General features: G+C 42.9%; 1 protein-coding gene across 6 annotated transcripts in view; it reads right to left on the bottom strand.

The window, feature by feature from the left end:
* The window catches only part of Prdm10 (PR/SET domain 10), a 100750-nt gene that overhangs the window by 51127 nt on the left and 30773 nt on the right, over window positions 1-18850 (bottom strand). For 3 of the 6 annotated variants that reach the window (XM_015995460.3, XM_076575923.1, XM_076575921.1), the window contains exons 2-4: window positions 11037-11237; window positions 8489-8653; window positions 5909-5968 (exon numbers count right to left, since the gene is read on the bottom strand). In XM_015995460.3, coding sequence (XP_015850946.2) covers window positions 5909-5968; window positions 8489-8653; window positions 11037-11108 — 297 coding nt within the window. In that variant the 5' untranslated portion in view covers window positions 11109-11237. The other 3 variants (XM_076575924.1, XM_076575925.1, XM_076575922.1) reach the window with 2 other exon arrangements.

Raw genomic sequence — 18850 nt, 5'->3', positions numbered from 1 at the left:
AGACGGCCCAGCCAGTGACAGGCTTACAGTTTAAGTGTGAGCACTTGAGTTGGGATCCCCAGTTCAGAGGCCCCTGATTCATTTCCCAGAACCCAGATGGCAGCTTACAACCACCTGTAACTCTAGTTCCAGGGGATCCAACACCCTCTTCTGGCCTCTGTGGACACATAAGCACACAGTCCACATCTATACATTCAGGCAAAACACCCATACACATAAAATGAAAATAAATAAATCTTTTAAAAGGCTGGGTACAGCAGCATGTACCTGTAACCTCAGTGTTGGGGGAGGAGGCATGGAATCTGGAAGAGCCCCAGAGCTCACTGGCTAACCAGCTTAGGGGTAGGGCAGTGAGATGGCAAAGGAGCTAAAAGTGCTTCTTTGCAAGCCTGGTCACCTGAGTTCAACCCCCAAACCCCACAGTATCTTCTGACCTACACACCCCACAGCATGGAGGAAAGCGAATGAGGAAGACACCTAACATTGACCTCTGGCCTCCACACATGTGCACTCACATATGAACACATGAATATGTACCACGTATAACACATGTATGCACCACACTCATACAGATTAAGAGAAGCAATCTGTATGTAAGGACAGTAGTAAAATGTTTGGCACTTAGGAAGTACCTGGTAATGGTAAGAGCACATTTTACGTTTCTTTTTTTGTTGTTGCTTTGTTTCAGTACTGGCACTGGAATCCAGGACCCTATTCATGCTAGGCAAGCACTACTTACTAACTTATGGTCCCAAGCCCTAGATTTGTTGTTCTTCTTTTATGTTTTTCGAGACTATGATTTTTTTAAAGTTAGTCTTGCTATGTAGTTCAGACTAGCCTTCAACTTGTGAATCTCTTGCCACTGCCTCCTAAAATCTGGCATTACAGGCATATGCCACCACATCTGGCAACCCTTTCTTTAAGAGTCCCACGTAGCCAGACATGGTGACTTTAATTCCAGCACTCAAGAAGCAGAGGCAGCCAGGTGGTGGTGGTGCACACCTTTAATCCCAAACTCGGAGGCAGAGGCAGGTGGATCTCTGTGAGTTTGAGGCCAGCCTGGGCTACAGAGTGAATTCCAAGACAGGCTCCAAAGCTACATAGAAAAACCCTGTCTCGAAAAACCAAAAAAAAAAAAAAAAAGCAGAGGCAGGCAGATCTCTTTGAGTTCCAGGCTAGACTAGTCTATATAATAAGTTCCAGGACAGCCAGGGATACATAGACCCTGTCTCAAATAAAGAGAGCTCTATATAGCTCAGAATGACCTCAAACTCATGAATCTTTTTGTTTTGTTTTGTTTCTCTGTATTGCCCTGGCTATCCTGGAACTCACTCTATAAACCAGGCTGGCCTTGAACTCACAGAGATCTGCCAGCCTCTGCCTCCCGAGTGCTGGGATTAAAGGTGTGTGCCACAACACCCAACTGAACTCATGATTCTTGTCATCACCTCCCAAGTAGCTGGGATAACAGACATGCACCTGCATGCTTGGCCTGCTGTGTTTTTACATGCATTCATTTAACCCAAAGGCCTAGACTTTTCACAACATTCTATCTCTGTACCTCAGGGCCTTTCAGAAAGGGGGGGGGGGGTGGTAAGGAAGATACTCTGCTTCAGCCTCAACAAACACAGCACGAAGGTGAAGGTACCTCCTGAAGGTAAAGGAACAGGGGGTTTCTGGCAGTGCAACCTCCTCAGAACAACTTGCAAGGAAGCAACTTCATTCCCACTCATCACCTCGAGCAATTTACTACACCGCCCTCTACTCTAGGCCACTTAAACTCGAGATGCTGGGGTCAGCGATGAATGTCATCACAGACTGAACCACAGCACACATAACCCTCTGCTCCTTGTAAATTCTTCATCTCTCCGCAGAGCCCACCAAAAAGATGCACTCGACAACTCAGAGTAATTCTACAGCTCCAAGTGTTCTCAACAGATATGGTTGAGCGAAGCTGCTGCTGGCTTCTCGACGCTGCTGAGAAAGCTGACATGACAAGTGTGGCAACGACCTTTCCCACGCTTCTTTCTGCATTAGCTCTGAGGACTGCTGCTGAAGCAGACATGAACACAGAGCACCGACCTGAAGCACAAGCGCCGTGGAAGAGGCAGGAGCAGCATCAAAGAACATTTCCAGTAAGAACGGTCTATCTGTAGATAGCACAGACCTGAACACACAGTCGGCTGCTCTGCAAACTAGTTTAATTCAAATTCACCTGCTGTTTACTGAGCACTAGGTATGCATGTAAGTTCCACGGAGATGAGGTATGTTCTCAGCCCCTAAACTGCAGACATGAAATTCAAGTTCTGCCACTACTTAGTTCTTCCACGATGTCACAACAGCCCCTGTGGAATTTAGTCCATTCAAGGAAGGCAGCAGAGGAGATAAACACCCCCTACTTCACCCCTCCCTGAACACTAGGCAATCAGCTAACTATGCATGCTCCTGGTAATGGCCAGGCAGTGGGTAAGTGACCAGTGTGTGCCCGATTTACACAGAGGAAAAGAACTTACAATGAAGCTGTTAGTCCTGTACATTTCAACCACTATACAATCAAACACGGTGAAAGGAAAAAGAATTTGCTAAACTTGCTGTCTACTTTCTTCCCACTTAATGGCACTCCAAATCGATCTATGCATTTCAGGACACGAGTCATCTGAGAAGTGAAACAGGAAAAGACACTGGACAGCAGTGAGTATGACAAAATGCTTTGTGACTCCCACTGAGCCCAATTATCAGGGAAGCATGTTTTCCTCTCTGTGTGTGGGGAGTCCCACATGCTCACTTTCGGGAATAAAGAGGAGTGGGCGCTTCCATGTCTACACTGGTACCTCTCCTAAAGACAAAGGAATAAACATGCAAGAAGATCTTCCCATCACCAAAGACAAAAATGAAAGCTTTCCACTAAGGCAGGAAGAAAGAGACAGACGGGTGGGGATGTAGCTCAGTGGTCGAGTGTGGGCTCCGCTTGTACAAGGCCCTGAACTTGATCCCAGAATGGAGAAGAGGACGGAGGGCAGACTCAAGCAAGGCTCTAAGACAACAACTACAGTCACACTAACTTATAATGCCATGGTTCACAGCGCTATCTAAGTACAACTTTCCTTTCATACAAAACATCAAAGAACCAGATTGTTTCTGGAGATTGGAGAAGATGAAGGGCCCTTTCAGGTGCAAATAGAAACAGACCCATCAATTAAAACATGCCTCGATAGTAAAACAACAGAACACCATTTGTCTATCAGATTGGCAAAATTTGAAAAGAATTCAAATATACCAGTAATAGAATGTTGAAAATGGGCATGCTCCTATAGTTGATGAGAATATAAATTTCTTCAATAACCCAGAAGCAATTTACAAAGAACTATCAAAATTATTTTCTTAAACAAGGCATGGTAGCTCACATCTGTAATCCCAGACCATGAGAGGCTGAGGCAGGAGAGTATCATATTTGAGACCAGCTTAGACCACACAATTAAGACACTGTCTCAAACAAACACACTGTTTTCTTACCCACAAGGACAAATCTCAAATGCATTAAACAGAACAATGCAACAAACTTCATATATGTGCCATTTAGACTCAAAACACCAACCCATCTCCCACCCTCTTTCCCTCTCACTAGATTACTGTGAAACAAAAACTACACACATACACTATATATATACATATATATGTATGTATATATATATTTAGCCTGTCATCTTTAAATAGTTCAATGTGTGTATATGTATTTATATATAACAACCTTTATAGTTTACATATTATCATTTCTAAAAACTTAACTATTCTTTAGTATAATTAAAAATCCATTAGTGTTACTATTTTCCCCAATTGTCTCCCTCTTTTTTTTTTTTTTTTTTTTTTTTTGGTTTTGGTTTTTTCCGAGACAGGGTTTCTCTGTGTACTTTGTGCCTTTCCTGGGACTCACTTGGTAGCCCAGGCTGGCCTCGAACTCACAGAGATCCGCCTGGCTCTGCCTCCCGAGTGCTGGAATTAAAGACGTGCGCCACCACCGCCCGGCATCTCCCTCTTTTTTTATACTTAGTTTTATCTAATCAGGATCCAAATGAAAACCATATACAGCGTTTACTAATACATCCAAGTCTGTTAGTTTCCCCTCCTCTTCTTTTCCCTTGCAATTTATTTGTGGGAAAAGTCAGGAGACACAGCTCAGTGGTAGAATGCTTATACAAACTAAAACAAAACAACAACAGAATCCAAACAGGTTATCTGGCTTGGATGTAGCTCCTCTAATACAATGTGTGCGTAGCATGCACAGAAGCCTTGGGTTTGATCCCCAGGACACAGAGTGTGATGACGCATGCCTGTAACCTCCATATACGGAAGTGAAGGCGAGCAGATCAGAACTTCAAAATCTCCTTTTGCTCCATAGTGAGTTCAAGCCCAGCAGCTTAGAATACAGGAGATCATCTCCACAACAAAATAAGAAAAAAAAAAAAATCAACAACAAAACAAAATAAAAAGAGCCCAGGTCATTTCTCCCAGAGTCCATCAGCTAGATTTCTCCATTAAGTCTCATATGTCTTTTGACTCATCCAGTATGTCCACCGTGCATCTGCATCCTGTCAGTTTCAGAACACCCTATGGACTTGGTCATATTCGGGTTTGGTTTGCTGGGACGAACACACCACATAATATGACACAATAGGAAGTATACATCACTAGGAGGCACATAGTAACAGCCATCTCTCTCTTCCATCACAGGAAAGCCGAGGTGCTCTCGACCATCTGGTTTGTCCATCACAACATTCCTCATCAGTCTTTTTCAGGCTACTATTGACAGCAACCACCCCAACCATACTTCATTAATTAGGGGATGAAAATGGTGTTGTGTTTATTGTCTGGAAAAGAAGTTTCTCTTTCAAGTAACTGATGAGGAACTCCTCGAGTGTCCATGGTGACAGGCTTGCCAGATTTCAGAAGGTATGGTGGTGTGTCTGTCTTTGTCTCTCTGTTTATCTCTGTCTCTCTCTCTTCCTGCCTCTCTCCTGAGACAGAACCTAGCTATATAGCTCAATCTGGCTTAGAACCTGTGACTCTCCAAACTCCGCCTCTCAAGTGCTGGTATTATAATGACACCAGGTCTGCCCCCCAACAAAAGACACTTTTAAAACTCATATCATTCTTCTATTGGAAACATGAACAAATATCCTGTTTGTCTGATATAAAGACTCACTGTTTGACCCAGGGTAGTCTTGACCAGGTGGATCAGTCAACTGTCCTGTCTCATCATCCCCAGTAGGATATGCTTACTTCTTACAACTTCCTTAACCAGCCACTTCTTACTAGCAGGCTATTCCAATACACGCATGCACAGTGTTAGCTTTATGTTCTGTTTCCTTAACCAGCCACTTCTTACTAGTAGGCTATTCCAATACACGAATGCACAGTGTTAGCGTTATGTTCTGCTTTGCTTTGTTTGCATTAAAGAAGTTAGATAATGAACATTAAAAAATAAATAAAACAAGCCGGGCGGTGGTGGCGCACGCCTTTAATCCCAGCACTCGGGAGGCAGAGCCAGGCGGATCTCTGTGAGTTCGAGGCCAGCCTGGGCTACCAAGTGAGCTCCAGGAAAGGCGCAAAGCTATGCAGAGAAACCCTGTCTCGAAAAACCAAAAATAAATAAATAAATAAATAAATAAATAAATAAATAAATAAATAAATAAATAAAACAAATAAAAATTAAAAACCACTCAGAGATGGCATAGCGTTATGTTCTGCTTTGCTTTGTTTGCATTAAAGAAGTTAGACAATGAACATTTAAAAATAAATAAAACAAATAAAAATAAAAAAACCACTCAGAGATGGCATAGGGGTAGAAGGATCCTGCAGAAACATGACAGCCACTCTATACTCCCAAATGGCACAAAGGGTTTTTTATTACCTGTTGAGCTGTAGCATCCTGTTGGACATAAGCTACCTGAGTTGGATCTGTAAACAGAGTCTGGAGGAAAACAAACAAACATATCAGTAGATCTTAGACTGCTCACCCACACAGGAAGAAAGCACTCTGCTAAGCACCAACACAGGAGAGTTATCTTGACTCACAGCTGGTAATCCTTCATTAATACAGAGATAAAGACAGTATTCTTGCACTTGCCCGGAGTCTTTCATTCAAAAGCCTCCAGAGATTGAATAAGTAGCCATCCCAAAGGCTAACATCCTTCAATATTCTACTCTCGAGCAAAACCTTTTTTGAGGTTGAATGTCACAGCTAATTAAAATGCCATGACAAGAAAACATAAAAGACACACCATGAACAGAGTCCACCATTTACATTGAACCCTGCTCGCAGAGGACATTTGAGTCAGTAGAAATGGACTGAGAGGTAGAAACACAGAGAAGTATCAGGAACACAGGTTTGTAAGCCTTTACAATATGAACATATGTTTTTCATTTGAAAAGTAGAAAAACCATAAATTGAATATACAGCCCACAGGCTCTTTCTTTCTTTCTTTTTTTTTTTTTTTGTTTTTCTTTTTGGTTTTTCCAAACAGGAATTCTCTGTGGAGCCATGACTGTCCTGGAATTAGGTCTGTAGAATAGGCTGGCCTCCAACACACAGAGATCCTCCTGCCTCTGCCTCCCAAGTGCTGAGATTACAGACCACCACCTGTAATTACAGGCCACAGGTTCCTGTTTTTTGTTTTTTGTTTTTAAATAAAGCCAGCAGGTATAATAATAATGATAATAAAGAAATTTAGTAATATAATATAATATAATAGTAATACATAATAACTAAAAGAGGAAAATGTCCATACTGTTACAGCTAAGATATGGTTAGTAACTGCAATCCAGAAAAAGTTTCTTTTCTATATCGTTTGAAAGAATTTAATTTGCCCAAGACTTTGGTAAACCTATGGGACTAAAATAAAAAACTGAGCTACACAAAGAAACCCTGGGGGGGGGGGGCAAAGAAAATTGGTTAAATCTGAATTCCAGAAGAACATGAAGGAAAGTTGTAGGAAGTTGAAATTCCTTCAGTTTGACATTTGAAAAATTATCAAAATTCAGACATTTTGTAACATTATAATGAATTAGCAGTTAAGTACAGGCCATCCTTTACATATACTCGCTGGTTACACTTTATTTTGTTGTTGTCTGTTGTTGTTGTTTTCTGAGACAGGGTTTCTCTGTGTTGCTCTAGCTGGCCTGAAACTCACAGAGATCCACCTGCCTCCACCTCTGCCTTCTGCTGGGATTAAAGGCATTCACCACCACTGCCGGGCTTGGTCGTACTTAAATACAGTTGGAGAAATAACACTAAGCCAAGACACTCCAAAAGGACCACATGAGCATTTGGCAAATTCATTTCTATATGGACTAGAAATGTGTTAAAAGGAAGGGAATCTCGTTTTTTCTTAGAATTGATATGAGCCTCTTGATGAAATATTATACAAGGACAATGTTATGACAAGGGTCATACTATAAAAATATCATTAAAAAAAACCAAATGAAGCCAGGCAGGGTGGCAGGTGCTTTTCGTCCCAGCATTCAGGAGGCAGAGGCAAGTGGATCTCTGTGAGTTCACGAGGCCAGCTTGAACTATGCAATAGTGAGTTTCAGGACAGCCAAGGCTATGTAGAAAAACCCAGCCTCAAAGATAGATAGATAGATAGATAGATAGATAGATAGATAGATAGATAGATAGATAGATAGACAGACAGATAGATAGATAGATAGATGCTCTTTAGGGGATGACATTACAGGCCACTGGTAGAGCATTTCTTAGCATGCATAAAGGTCTAGGTTAAAATACAATACAAAATGAAGAAATAATAGTAGTACAATGTGTTGCATACTTACTATATCCTCAGCCTTCATTAGTATGTGTGAGTATGGTAGTAAGGCCTGTGAATATGTACTGTAAGTAACACATATATATGTATGGAACACGTTATAAATACTTTGTACATTGTAAAGTGCCAACAATATTTGTGGAATATCTATGTCACTCTTTTAGAAACTCTAAGTCAGTGGCAAAAAACAAAAGCCATATTGTAAAGCTTTTGTGAGAATGTGCCTTGGCTTTTGTTAGAATTCTATAAACCAGTAAGTTACTAACAAATAACAGTAGAAGCTGGTAGGACCCTTTACTTATACACTGAACTGAAATAATCTGGAGGCTTTCACAGAGTCAACTGTGATTTACCTAAACACTGTGTTGTGTGCAGAACACAATGCTTAGTCTGGATACTCAGGAAAGGTAACAAATTGATAACCACCTCACTGGTCACTAGAGAGAAAGCCTGACATGAGACTGGGGTTCTAACTCATTTTTGCACTCAAGTGAAATAAACGAATCATCTCTTTCATTGCCAAGTTAGTTTTATGCTCCTTGACAGCACAAATCTTATCTGAATGTTTACTGAATCAAAACATCTAGGATAACAACTGACCCATGGCAAACATAAGTAATTAGTGTATTAATTAATAAACAAGTCAAAACCAATCCTTCACATGCCTGTGCAGCTTCCACCGGGTGGATGTAGACCAGTGTGTGCTCTGGACCGTCCACTGATGTGTAGGAGGCACCATCTGCTGTGTACACCACCTGCTGGGGTGGACGACCTTGGTCATCGGTGTATACAATCTGAGCCACAGTGCCGGCATCCGGAACAAAGTGCACCTGGGGGGAAAGCAGGCAAGTATGTAGCATCTATCCTTATAAAGCAAAAGCAAGCTCACACAGGCATATGGCCACCAAGAGTAACTGAACTGAAATATCCCTAATGCGAGAAAAAGGAAGACTGATGTGCCTTCACCCACGCTGAGCTAGAGACCAGAAGGCAGGATGCACAGACCTTGTCAGTAATTTACTGCTTAACATTAGAGAGCTGACTTGAATTCTTTTGCCTTAAAATCCCAATGCAAATAGATAACTTCTGGTGACTCATGAGGAGACAATTAATTGATCCTGGAAAAGCAACTGCCGATTCCTGCATGACACCACTGACAAAATACAAAACACACATTGCTCTGTGATGTAGCCCTAAAAGCAATTGCTTTCAACACATCATAAAAATTCTATTGTATAATGGGTAATGCTTTTCAGCAGACATACTTAAATAAGGTCACTTTTACTCCTACAAGTTATTTCATACGTGAAGGACATACTGCATGGAGGCCCATCAGGAAATGTCACTGAATCATGGGTGTGATGCAACTCTTCCCCGGCTGGCTAAGTAAGAAGCTGAAAACCCTAATGAAGTACTGTTAAATGGTCCTGGTCAAGTAGTTCGGCTGTCCCCAGGGAGATAATCTTCTGTGTCCTAACACCTAAAGAACTAAAAGCAAAACTGAGTTGTATAAAAACCTCCCTGAGTGGTCAGCAATAAGAGATTGGCTCTGAGGCTCCAGCCCGGCATTTGCCTGGTGTTTGATATGGAAAGTCTGCAGGCAGACAACCGAGCCCTCATCTGGGGGAGAAAAAACTGAAGTGTTGATGTTGCTGGGTGGGCATCCTTGCTCCTTTACTGACTTGCCTATGGTCCTAATGTTTTCTATGGCAGTGGGAAATAGTAGATTTCACAGATGACACATAAACTAACTTAATGCCCAGAAAGAATGCCAGAGGCCAAGTATAATTGAGCACCATAGGAATCCAACAGATTTCCTGCTAGGTGATTAGTCTGTCTTCTGTATACATTCAATTTACGCCTGAAGATAAAGTATACACATGGGGGAAATTAGGTTCACAGCGTATCTGCACAGCTTTCATTGTTGTAAGGAAGTCCTGTGACTTCAGATCGATAATCTTGTAATTTTCAGTTTCCTTATTCATACCAAAGCTTTAAAATGGGGGAACAGATATTTTCCTCAAAAAAAGGAGAAGGCTAAGCTTTTCTATTTGGCTTTCCTCATGGAGCGTCTATAAATAAGAATTTGGAGAACTTAGGAACAGAAATGACTAGAAAGAAGGGGTACAGTGCGGTATCCTGACCTCAACTCCCCTACAGCCAAGGACCCTGGTCATCACAGAACCTCACAAAGACATTTTGTTTGGTTTTGCTCTTTTTTTTTTTTTTTTTTTTTTTTTTTTTAAAGACAGGGTCTCACTATGTAACCCTGACTGGCTCAGAATTCACTAAGTAGACCAGACTGTCCTTAAACTCACAGAGCTCAACTTTTCTGTCTACCCAGTGGGCATGTGCCACCACGCCTCACCTTTTATCTTCCTTTTGGATAAATAAAATATATAAAATCATGAAAGTAGTCATCAAAACAGTTTCCATGAGAAAAGCAGTGTTCTGAGTTATTCTGCTGAAAATACCTCTGGAACCACTTTTCTCTGAATTTTAGGCTGCAACCTTTAAATCTTATTATATAATCATTATTACTTATTACAGCATTGATTATATAGCCTAAATTAAGTAGTATTTGCACATTTAAATATTTCAAGGTTAACTTTCTGATTTTGATGATGGTACTAGGATTACATAATTTAGTGAAAAATTGGATCAAAACCTTATGTTTATACTATTGTTCAAAAACAAGTTTATGGGCCAAGCATGCCTCCCATCATCACTTGGGAGGCAGAAGCAGGCAGATCTCTTTGAGTTCAAGGCCAGTCTGTACCATATAAAGAGTTCCAGGACAGACAAGACCCCATCTTAAAAGGGACGATAGGCCACTCACTTTATGAGCACACCTTAGACTTCATCATTCATGAAGAACTGAACCCTACACTGGTTAGTGTAAAAGAAGTCAGCAGTGGTTTGAGGTTTTCAGGATCAATAGCACAGATAAAGGAGGGTAGTCAGACAGTGTCTACCAGTAAGGTGCACAGGTGATGCCTACGGTGACCGGAGTTCTTCTACCTCACAGGAGACCTGTCAGTGAAGCAAAGTGCTGATGCAGTCCAGCGTCTCACAGCATTCTCACTTGGGCTCCCTCCCAAGCACTCTCACTACAGAGACAGAGATGCTGGTATTTCTTTAGCTGTCAGCATCCCCACACACACACACTAAAACACTGCTGCCAGGAGTGAGCTGGAAGACGCCGTCCTTCACCTGTGCAGTGTTCTGTTCATGGTCCGCAGACGTCGGCCACACATGGGAGCTTTCATCTTTGGAATCCATCATCCCCCTGTTGGACAGCTCCGTGTCGGAGCCACCTACAGCAGCAGCTCAGGACAGAGGGCACTCATTTGTCTTGTACGTCCTGAACGAACTCATGTGTTCATGGAGGGTAGGAAGGTCTCTGCAGTGTGCCTGAGGAAACACAGGAAAGGTTTGAGTCAGTGGCTGCATTTTAATAAATTACTTTCAACTGACAGAGGGTGAAAAGTTTCATTACAAGGCAACACACTTAGGCAAAAGGGGTAAAAATATGGTATTTGTGGCAATAATATGTTTTACATACCTACTATATTTTGGACAATCATTAGATGTATGTGTGTGATTATACACATGCACTGTATATAGAATGTAACCCTCATGAAAAATATTGAAGGCAATCTTAGTTCTTTTGAGAAAAAAATTTTTTTTCCATATATTAGCTGCAGGTTATATTGGGCTTATGCTCCAATCTGATTGCTGTATAGCCCAAGATTTTTCATGGTAGACATGACCTCGTACACCACTCCCACTTCTACTCAGAATGAAGAGCAGAATGATGAAAACGTTAAAACAAGGGAGAAGCAGCTGATGAAAGAAACTGGACTGTCCAGGTCATAGTTTGGTGAATGCAAATACAAACCTCGTCTTCCATCCTGACAGTACAAGAGTGAAGAGTGGGCAAGTCAAAGCCTTTCCAACGTCAACACGCAAAAAGCCTACACTGAAACCTCTTCTACTTTCTAAGATAAGACTCCTGAAAAAGTTATTTTCTAGAAGTTTTGCTCTGAAGCTGCCTGTGCCGACTACAGAGCAGCCAGCCACCTCAGCACCTGTGGCCAGCCTGTTCCTGGCCTCCTCACCCCGCCCTACTCTGTCCCCACCATGTTCAACAGTACCTGACATACTGCCAAACAGTGGAACTTAAAGGGGCACGGGGAACTTTCTAGACAAACGGGAATACCCTGTTTCTTAAATCTGGACTGAAAAGGTTGTCATGCAGGAAATAAATGTGTCAAAATTCTTCATTGAGATTCTTCAAATAACATGATTTACCAAGTTTACTTTCCTTGTATGCAGCATACGCATATTATATATTAGTATATAGTTACTAATATATTAGTTACTTTTCTTCTGCTGTGATTAAACACCATGACCAAGGCAACTTAAAGGGAAGAGTTATTTGGGCTTTCAGTTCCAGATTCAAAACCCTAATTGTACAGTAAAGGCAGCAGGCAGGCATTTTAGCTGACAGGATGCCAAGAACTCACCTCTTGAATATAAGCACAAAACAGAGAGACCAACTGGAAATGGTCTTTAAACTCTCAAAGGCTGCCTCCAGCGACATGCTTTCTCCAACACGGTTACCCGGCCTAAACCTCCCCAAATAGCACCTCCCTGAATAGTTGTACCAACTGGGGATCAAGCGTTTAAATGCAGTGTGGGACATTCTCATTCAAACCACCACAATGTGCTTGCATGCGTGGGGGGGGGGGGGTACTGGCACGCAAGTGCGGGTGGAGGGCCAACGCCGACACTGTCTTCCTTAATCACCTCCCACTTTATTTACTGCAAGGTCTTCCACTGAACACAGTGGAAGCTCACAGGCCAGCTTGCCCTGGGAATTCCGTCTCTCCCTTCCACATGCTGAGACTGCAGGCTGTCACCAGCTGTGCCTGGCTTCTGTGTGGTTTGGGGACCCACACTGCAGTCTTCATGTTTACAAGAGATTTTCCCACTGCACCATCTCTCCAGTCACAGTCTTCTCTTTTCTCTTTTCACCTCAACCATTTCAGAGTCAATTACAAACACTGCTTCTCTGCCTTTTTTCCCCTTGATGGGGTCTTGCTAAATTACCTAGGCTAGTCTCAAACTCCTGGGCTCACATGCTCTTCTATGGTCTTCTTTTATTGGTCTCACGAATGACTAAAGTTACAGGTGTGTGCCATCCTCCAGCTTACCTCCAAATTCTTAAGGAACTCGTTCCTAAAACTGAGACCATTCTCTTGGAGGCACAGGACCACGGTCAACATCACAGAGGTGACACTTGAACTGCGGTTTCACTTTACTCCCAGACCTTCCTAATGTTTGGTCAGCCGTCTAATTCATCGTCCTCAACAGTCACAGGAACATTTTCCTCTCTGGCTCTGATCCAATCTGGCAGCAAACACTGTTCACTGTGTGTGCTCACTGTCATGTCCCTGTCTCCTTCAGTCTAAGAGCTTCCTGTTCCTGGTCTTCTGTGACCTTGACACTTTTGAAACACACAGAATGGTCTTCAGCTTATCTGATGTTTCTCCATGGTTAGATTCAAGGTATTTTTATCCCAAAAGATATGCAGTACCCTTCCGATAGGAGAATCAGAAAAAGTTTTCAACCTGATCCTTCTAAATACTCAAGTGCCCCTAGCTGTGGGAATACTTCATGGACGGGGCAGTTACACCCATGTCCTTGCAAAATGGACACAGCCCCAAGTGCCTGCTCTTTGTTTTCGTTTCTAGAAAGGCACTTTGTAGTTAGAGGGGAAAGTGGAACCCAGGACCCCACAAGGTGATAAGCAAGCACTTCACACTAGCTAAAGCCTAGCCTGTTCTATTTCTTTCATCTTAATTTTATTTATGTCTAGTTTAATAAGTATTAAATACAATCAGCTGAAAATTGAAAGAATACAAAGGACACAGTGAACAGTCACCCTCCCAGAATCTCTTAGCCATGTTTCAGGAGCTTCACAGAATCTGTTTTTCCTTCCAAAGGCATTTCATTCACATACAAGCAAATACATACACAATCTATGTTTGTCTCCAACCACAAACAAACAAACAATTGATTCTTACAAGGCAGCAACTCTTCTACACTTGTTTGTTCTGTGCAACAGCCTATCTCGTGCACTGTTCCATCCACATATATTTTCTTCATTGTTTTGTGTGAATATATTGTAATTTATTAAACCACCCTTATGTCAATAAATGTCTAGGTTCTTGGGACCTGGGAGATATCTCAGTACATAAAGTACTTGCCTAGTAAACATGAGGACCTGAGTTCAAGCCCCAGAAACCATCTAAGAAGCTCAGTGTTATACTTGGTAAGTTCTACACCTGTGAAAGACTCCGGGGATGGGAGGCGTGGGGTGGTAGTCAGTTTCTCAGGATTGACGCCTCCACAAGTAAGTGTGCATCTATGTATCCATATCCATAGCCAATTCTCACACACAAGTGAGTACTGGGGTTAAAGACATGGACCACCACACCTGGCCATTTAGGTTTTCTTTGATCTTTTACTGACATGTAACATGATGCCAACGAACTGAGGACATCTCTTGGGACTGTAGAGGTTAGTATCTCATATTCTTATTTCTAAGAAGATACTGCAGCAGTTGAAGTGGCTGTGTGCACGGAGATCATTATTAGTTCTGAACTCCCACATTGGTGCTCACCTACCCTACACCTAGTACTCTGAGTGTACCTGAGGTACAGCGCACAGGAGCACTAACAAAAGTCTGGGACAGCCTCAGCTGGGAGAAGCATGTGGAGGGTATGGGCTCTTGACCTGAGTCTTAACAGCAACTTAGCTAACCTTGGGCAAATCCCAAAAGGCCTTTCTCTTTTTTCTCTGTGAAATGGTCATCATATGTTTATGGAGAGACATAAACAGTAGGTGGAAAGTGCTTTAGCATACTGTTTGCTACATCAGAAGCAATTGCTTTTCAAAAGTTATCCAATCCTGTTACAGTCTCCTCCCTGCCTATCTTGAGCCTCTAAGTTCCTTAAAGTCAATGGGTATGTTTTGTTAACTGCAGACAAGAGGAAGGACTTGGTGATTGTTGTTGAGTAGTTTAAAGATGTCCTGCTGTGCAGGGGGGCGGGGATGATGGAGGAGAGGATGCCTATCCTTGAGGTGCCAAGATCGCTTCCTAGAGATGAAATGTAATAGATGTCAGGAAGGAAGCAAAAACCAGAAGAAGCAGGACAATCATTCCAAACTGAAGTGTCATTGTTAAATCTCACTGGCTCAAGAAAGGGTACATGATGTAAGACATCTGCAGCTACATAAAGCAGGGGTTGGGAGTGGCTGGGAGGGACTAACTCCTTACTTGGACAGAAGAGGAAAGACACGGAACAGTCACTTTGTTTCTAGGAAAGTAACAGCAGTAACCTTCAGCAATAAGGATGAGAATCACATCCACAGAGGCACTTCCCAGTAAGTTCAGTATGCCCATAGCAAATAAAGCCTGGTGTGGTATCAGGAAATACACATTTGGTCTTTGTCGCATTTATCTGGCAGGTAAATCTTAAAACCCGGGTCTCTCCAAAGGATGTTAATGTTAGCAACCTGGGGAGGTTCAGGATAGGTGCTGATTGCCAAAAGGGCCAAGGCAAGGCTAAAGTGGCTTCTGTTCTCTGCATGTTGTCATCTGCCTAGCCTCCTCAAATACCTTCTCAGTCATTTTCAGTTCCTATCCTGCCATTCACTCACTGTCCTGCCCCAAACTCTAAAAAAGTCAGGGATGAGACAGATAAAAGACTGAAGATTAAACTTAGCACCAAAGGTCAATGATTTAGTCAAGCATTGATTTAGTCAAGCATAAGTCTCCAAATGACAGTTTAGCTAGCTTCAGGACGGCGTCCTGGGAAGAAGCACATCTGGAGAGAGCAGGAAGCCCTCCTCCTGCCTTGCCCTGTGCAGTATGTCATCATCTGGAGTTCACTGGCATCATTTGTAATATCCTTAACAACAAGCCAGTAAACATCAAGTGTTTCCCTGAGTTCTATGAGCCACCCTTGCTGTGGGATGTCCTGTATGTTGCTATGATTGATTGATAAATAAAACACTGATTGGCCAGTAGCCAGGCAGGAAGGATAGGATAGGCGGGACAGACAGAAAAGAGAGGTTGGAAGGTGGAAGCTGAGGGGAGACGCCAGCCTACCATTCAGGGAGCAACATGTAAAGGCAACAGGTAAAGCCACGGAACACGTGGTAACATATAGGTTAACAGAAATGGGCTGAGTTAAGTGTGAGAGCTAGTCAGTGGTAGGCCTGAGCTAATGGCCCAGCAGTTTAATTAATGTAAGTTTCTGAATGATTATTTTATAAGTGGTTGCGGGGTCTATAGTGCTGGGCAGGGCTGGAAAAAACTCCAGCAACACACCCTAGTGAAGAAATAGAAGTCCAGAAGGGGTGTGAAGAATGTCAACTTAGGACAGGCCATCAGAAGCACAGGTAAAACAATCTGGAACTCTGGCTGGCATCTCAAATGGGCAGCAGCCTTGAGGACTAAGCTATCAACCTGAGGGAGCTAAGCTATCTACAGGAAGACAGCATCCCAGCTAGATTGGATTTGGTTGGTTTGGAGTTGTTGTTGTTGTTGTTTGTTTGTTTGTTTTTTCCTTTTTTCCAAGACAGGGTTTCTTTGTGTAGCCCTAGCTGTCCTGGAACTTGCTCTGTAGACCAGACTGGCCTTGAACTCAGAGACCCACCTGCCTCTGCCTCCTAAGTGCTGGGATTAAAAGTGTGCACCACTGCCTGACTGGCTGGTTTTTTGTTTGTTTGTTTGTTTGTTTGTATGAAATATAATGGTATCTCTTAGCATCAGCATCTTAAATTCAATAAAACATGGAAATACTTGTGATCGCCAGCATAAGGGCAAACGTTCAAGAAGTGGTGGCAAAGCTTTGTACCCTGGTGAGCACTGAGAACCTTCTTCAGTCTGCGGTGAGCACTGAGGAGAACAGGGTGACCCCAGCCCTGCCCCACAGGACTCAGCATCTAGCGGGAGAGCGGACAACCAGCTTCTCACTTCACTCTCCATGACATCTACATGCTAAAACTGATAGTGGTGGAGACTATGGAGGAAGTCAGTTTCTCGAATGTCCAACCTCCTCAAACACCTTCTTGTCAGTCACTTTTCAGTTCCCATCCTGTCATTTATCCACTGTCCCATCCTTCAACATCTATTATCTCATCCCCACCATCGCTGGGCCATTCTCAGCTAATGCTGCTACTCTGGAGCTTTCTGGGAGTCCAGAAGCTCCTACCTCCACTGCCTCCAACTATTAGAGAAAGGATATAAGGAATCCAACTCCATGGTGTGAAATAAGAGAACTGGCTTCAGGGCTTCAGAAATTGCAGGGGTTGGGAATGTCACTCAGTTAGTAGAGTGCTTGTCTAGCACACTCAAAGCCCTACATTCAGTTCCAAGCACTGCATAAAAGCAGTCATGGTGGCACACGCCTGTACTCACAGCACTGAGGACATAGAGGCAGGAGGATCAGAGGTTTAAGGTCATCCCCCATTACACAGTGAGCATGCGGACAACCTAGGCTACATGAGACCCTTTCTCAAAAGAAAAAAGAAAAATTAATTCCACGTCTATGGTTCTCAATTATGTTCTGACAACAGAACATCATGAAATAGTTGTTTCCCTATAAATCATTTGAAAAGCAGGATGAATCAAAAAGGATACCACAAAAGCACTTGCCATGCAAGCCTGACACCCTGAGTTCAATCAGGAAACCCACTTAAAGGTAGAAGAAGAGCACCAACTCAACCAGATTGTCTTCTGAAATGTGCCATGGTGTACACACACACACACACACACACACACACACACACACACACACACACACACACACACTCATACAACAACAATAAGAAATGAATCATTTTAAAAAGTAAAGATGGTGGTGCTCGGCAGTTAAGAGCACTTATTGCACTTGCAGAGGACCTGGGCTCCATTCTCAGCACCCACATGGTGGCTCCCAACCATCTTAACTCCAGTCCCAGAGGATCCGATGCCCTCTTTTGGAGTCCTCAGGCATCAAGCACCTAAGTCATGTACACGTGCATATGCAAGTAAAACACTCATACACATAAAACAAGATAAATACATATTAAAAATAATAAAAGATAACGGTGCTAGGGAGAGGGCTCGATCGATAAAGCACCTGCCACTGTACATTTATAAATGGTTAAGTGTTAAATATTTTTAGATGTTTTTTCCATAATAAAAAACTGAAATAAATGTTCATAGATAACCAGTAATAATTACTGTCCCACTTCTTCATGGTGGAGATGGGATGTGACAGGTCTCTTTTTTCACAACAACTATGAATGAATCCATGGCCACTGAGAGGTAAGACTTGGTTGGCACAATCAAAAAACAGCCCTGCCTCCCAACCCTTCCTCTACCTGGCCAAACTGGCATTGTTCGCTCACTACCATTGCAGTCTCCTGGGCCCAGGTCTTGAACTGTGGCCTTCTGAGATTCTCAGGACCCACTCTGCTGCTCAGGCGGCAGCAGGCTGGCTATACAATCAATGAAGCCAGCACCCAGCAGTGAACAGCAGGGAGCAGTGGCAGCCACCATGACAGCGTGGAATCCACAGGTTGAATCTGGGCTGCACTCTTTACTCCTGGAGCTGTAGTGTACCAGAGCTGGAGTCAGGGGAGACAATGGGAGCTGGTCTCAGAAAACACTAGTTACCTACGGTGCCTGCCTCTAGGACCTTTGAGGAGGAAGGAGGAGGAAGGGAGGGGAGGAGACAGAGTGGGCTGTAAGGGATGCTCCTGTCTGGCTCCCTGAGGAAATGTGAGCATAGGCCATGCTGGGACCCTAGCTTAACAGCGCACTCCCACACCCCCACCCTCACCTGGCTTCTTATTTCATAAATTCTCAGGCTGTGGATCTCTGACTACTGACCTGATTCACATGGGGTTTTGTTGTTGTTTTGTTTGTGCAAGACTTAGGAAAGTCCTTGTCAAGGGTTGACTGT

This window comes from Peromyscus maniculatus, chromosome 7 (genome assembly GCF_049852395.1).
Source record: "Peromyscus maniculatus bairdii isolate BWxNUB_F1_BW_parent chromosome 7, HU_Pman_BW_mat_3.1, whole genome shotgun sequence".
Classification (NCBI taxonomy): domain Eukaryota; kingdom Metazoa; phylum Chordata; class Mammalia; order Rodentia; family Cricetidae; genus Peromyscus; species Peromyscus maniculatus.
Note: the sequence above shows the minus strand (reverse complement) of the source record. Positions and strands in the feature narration are given on the sequence as shown.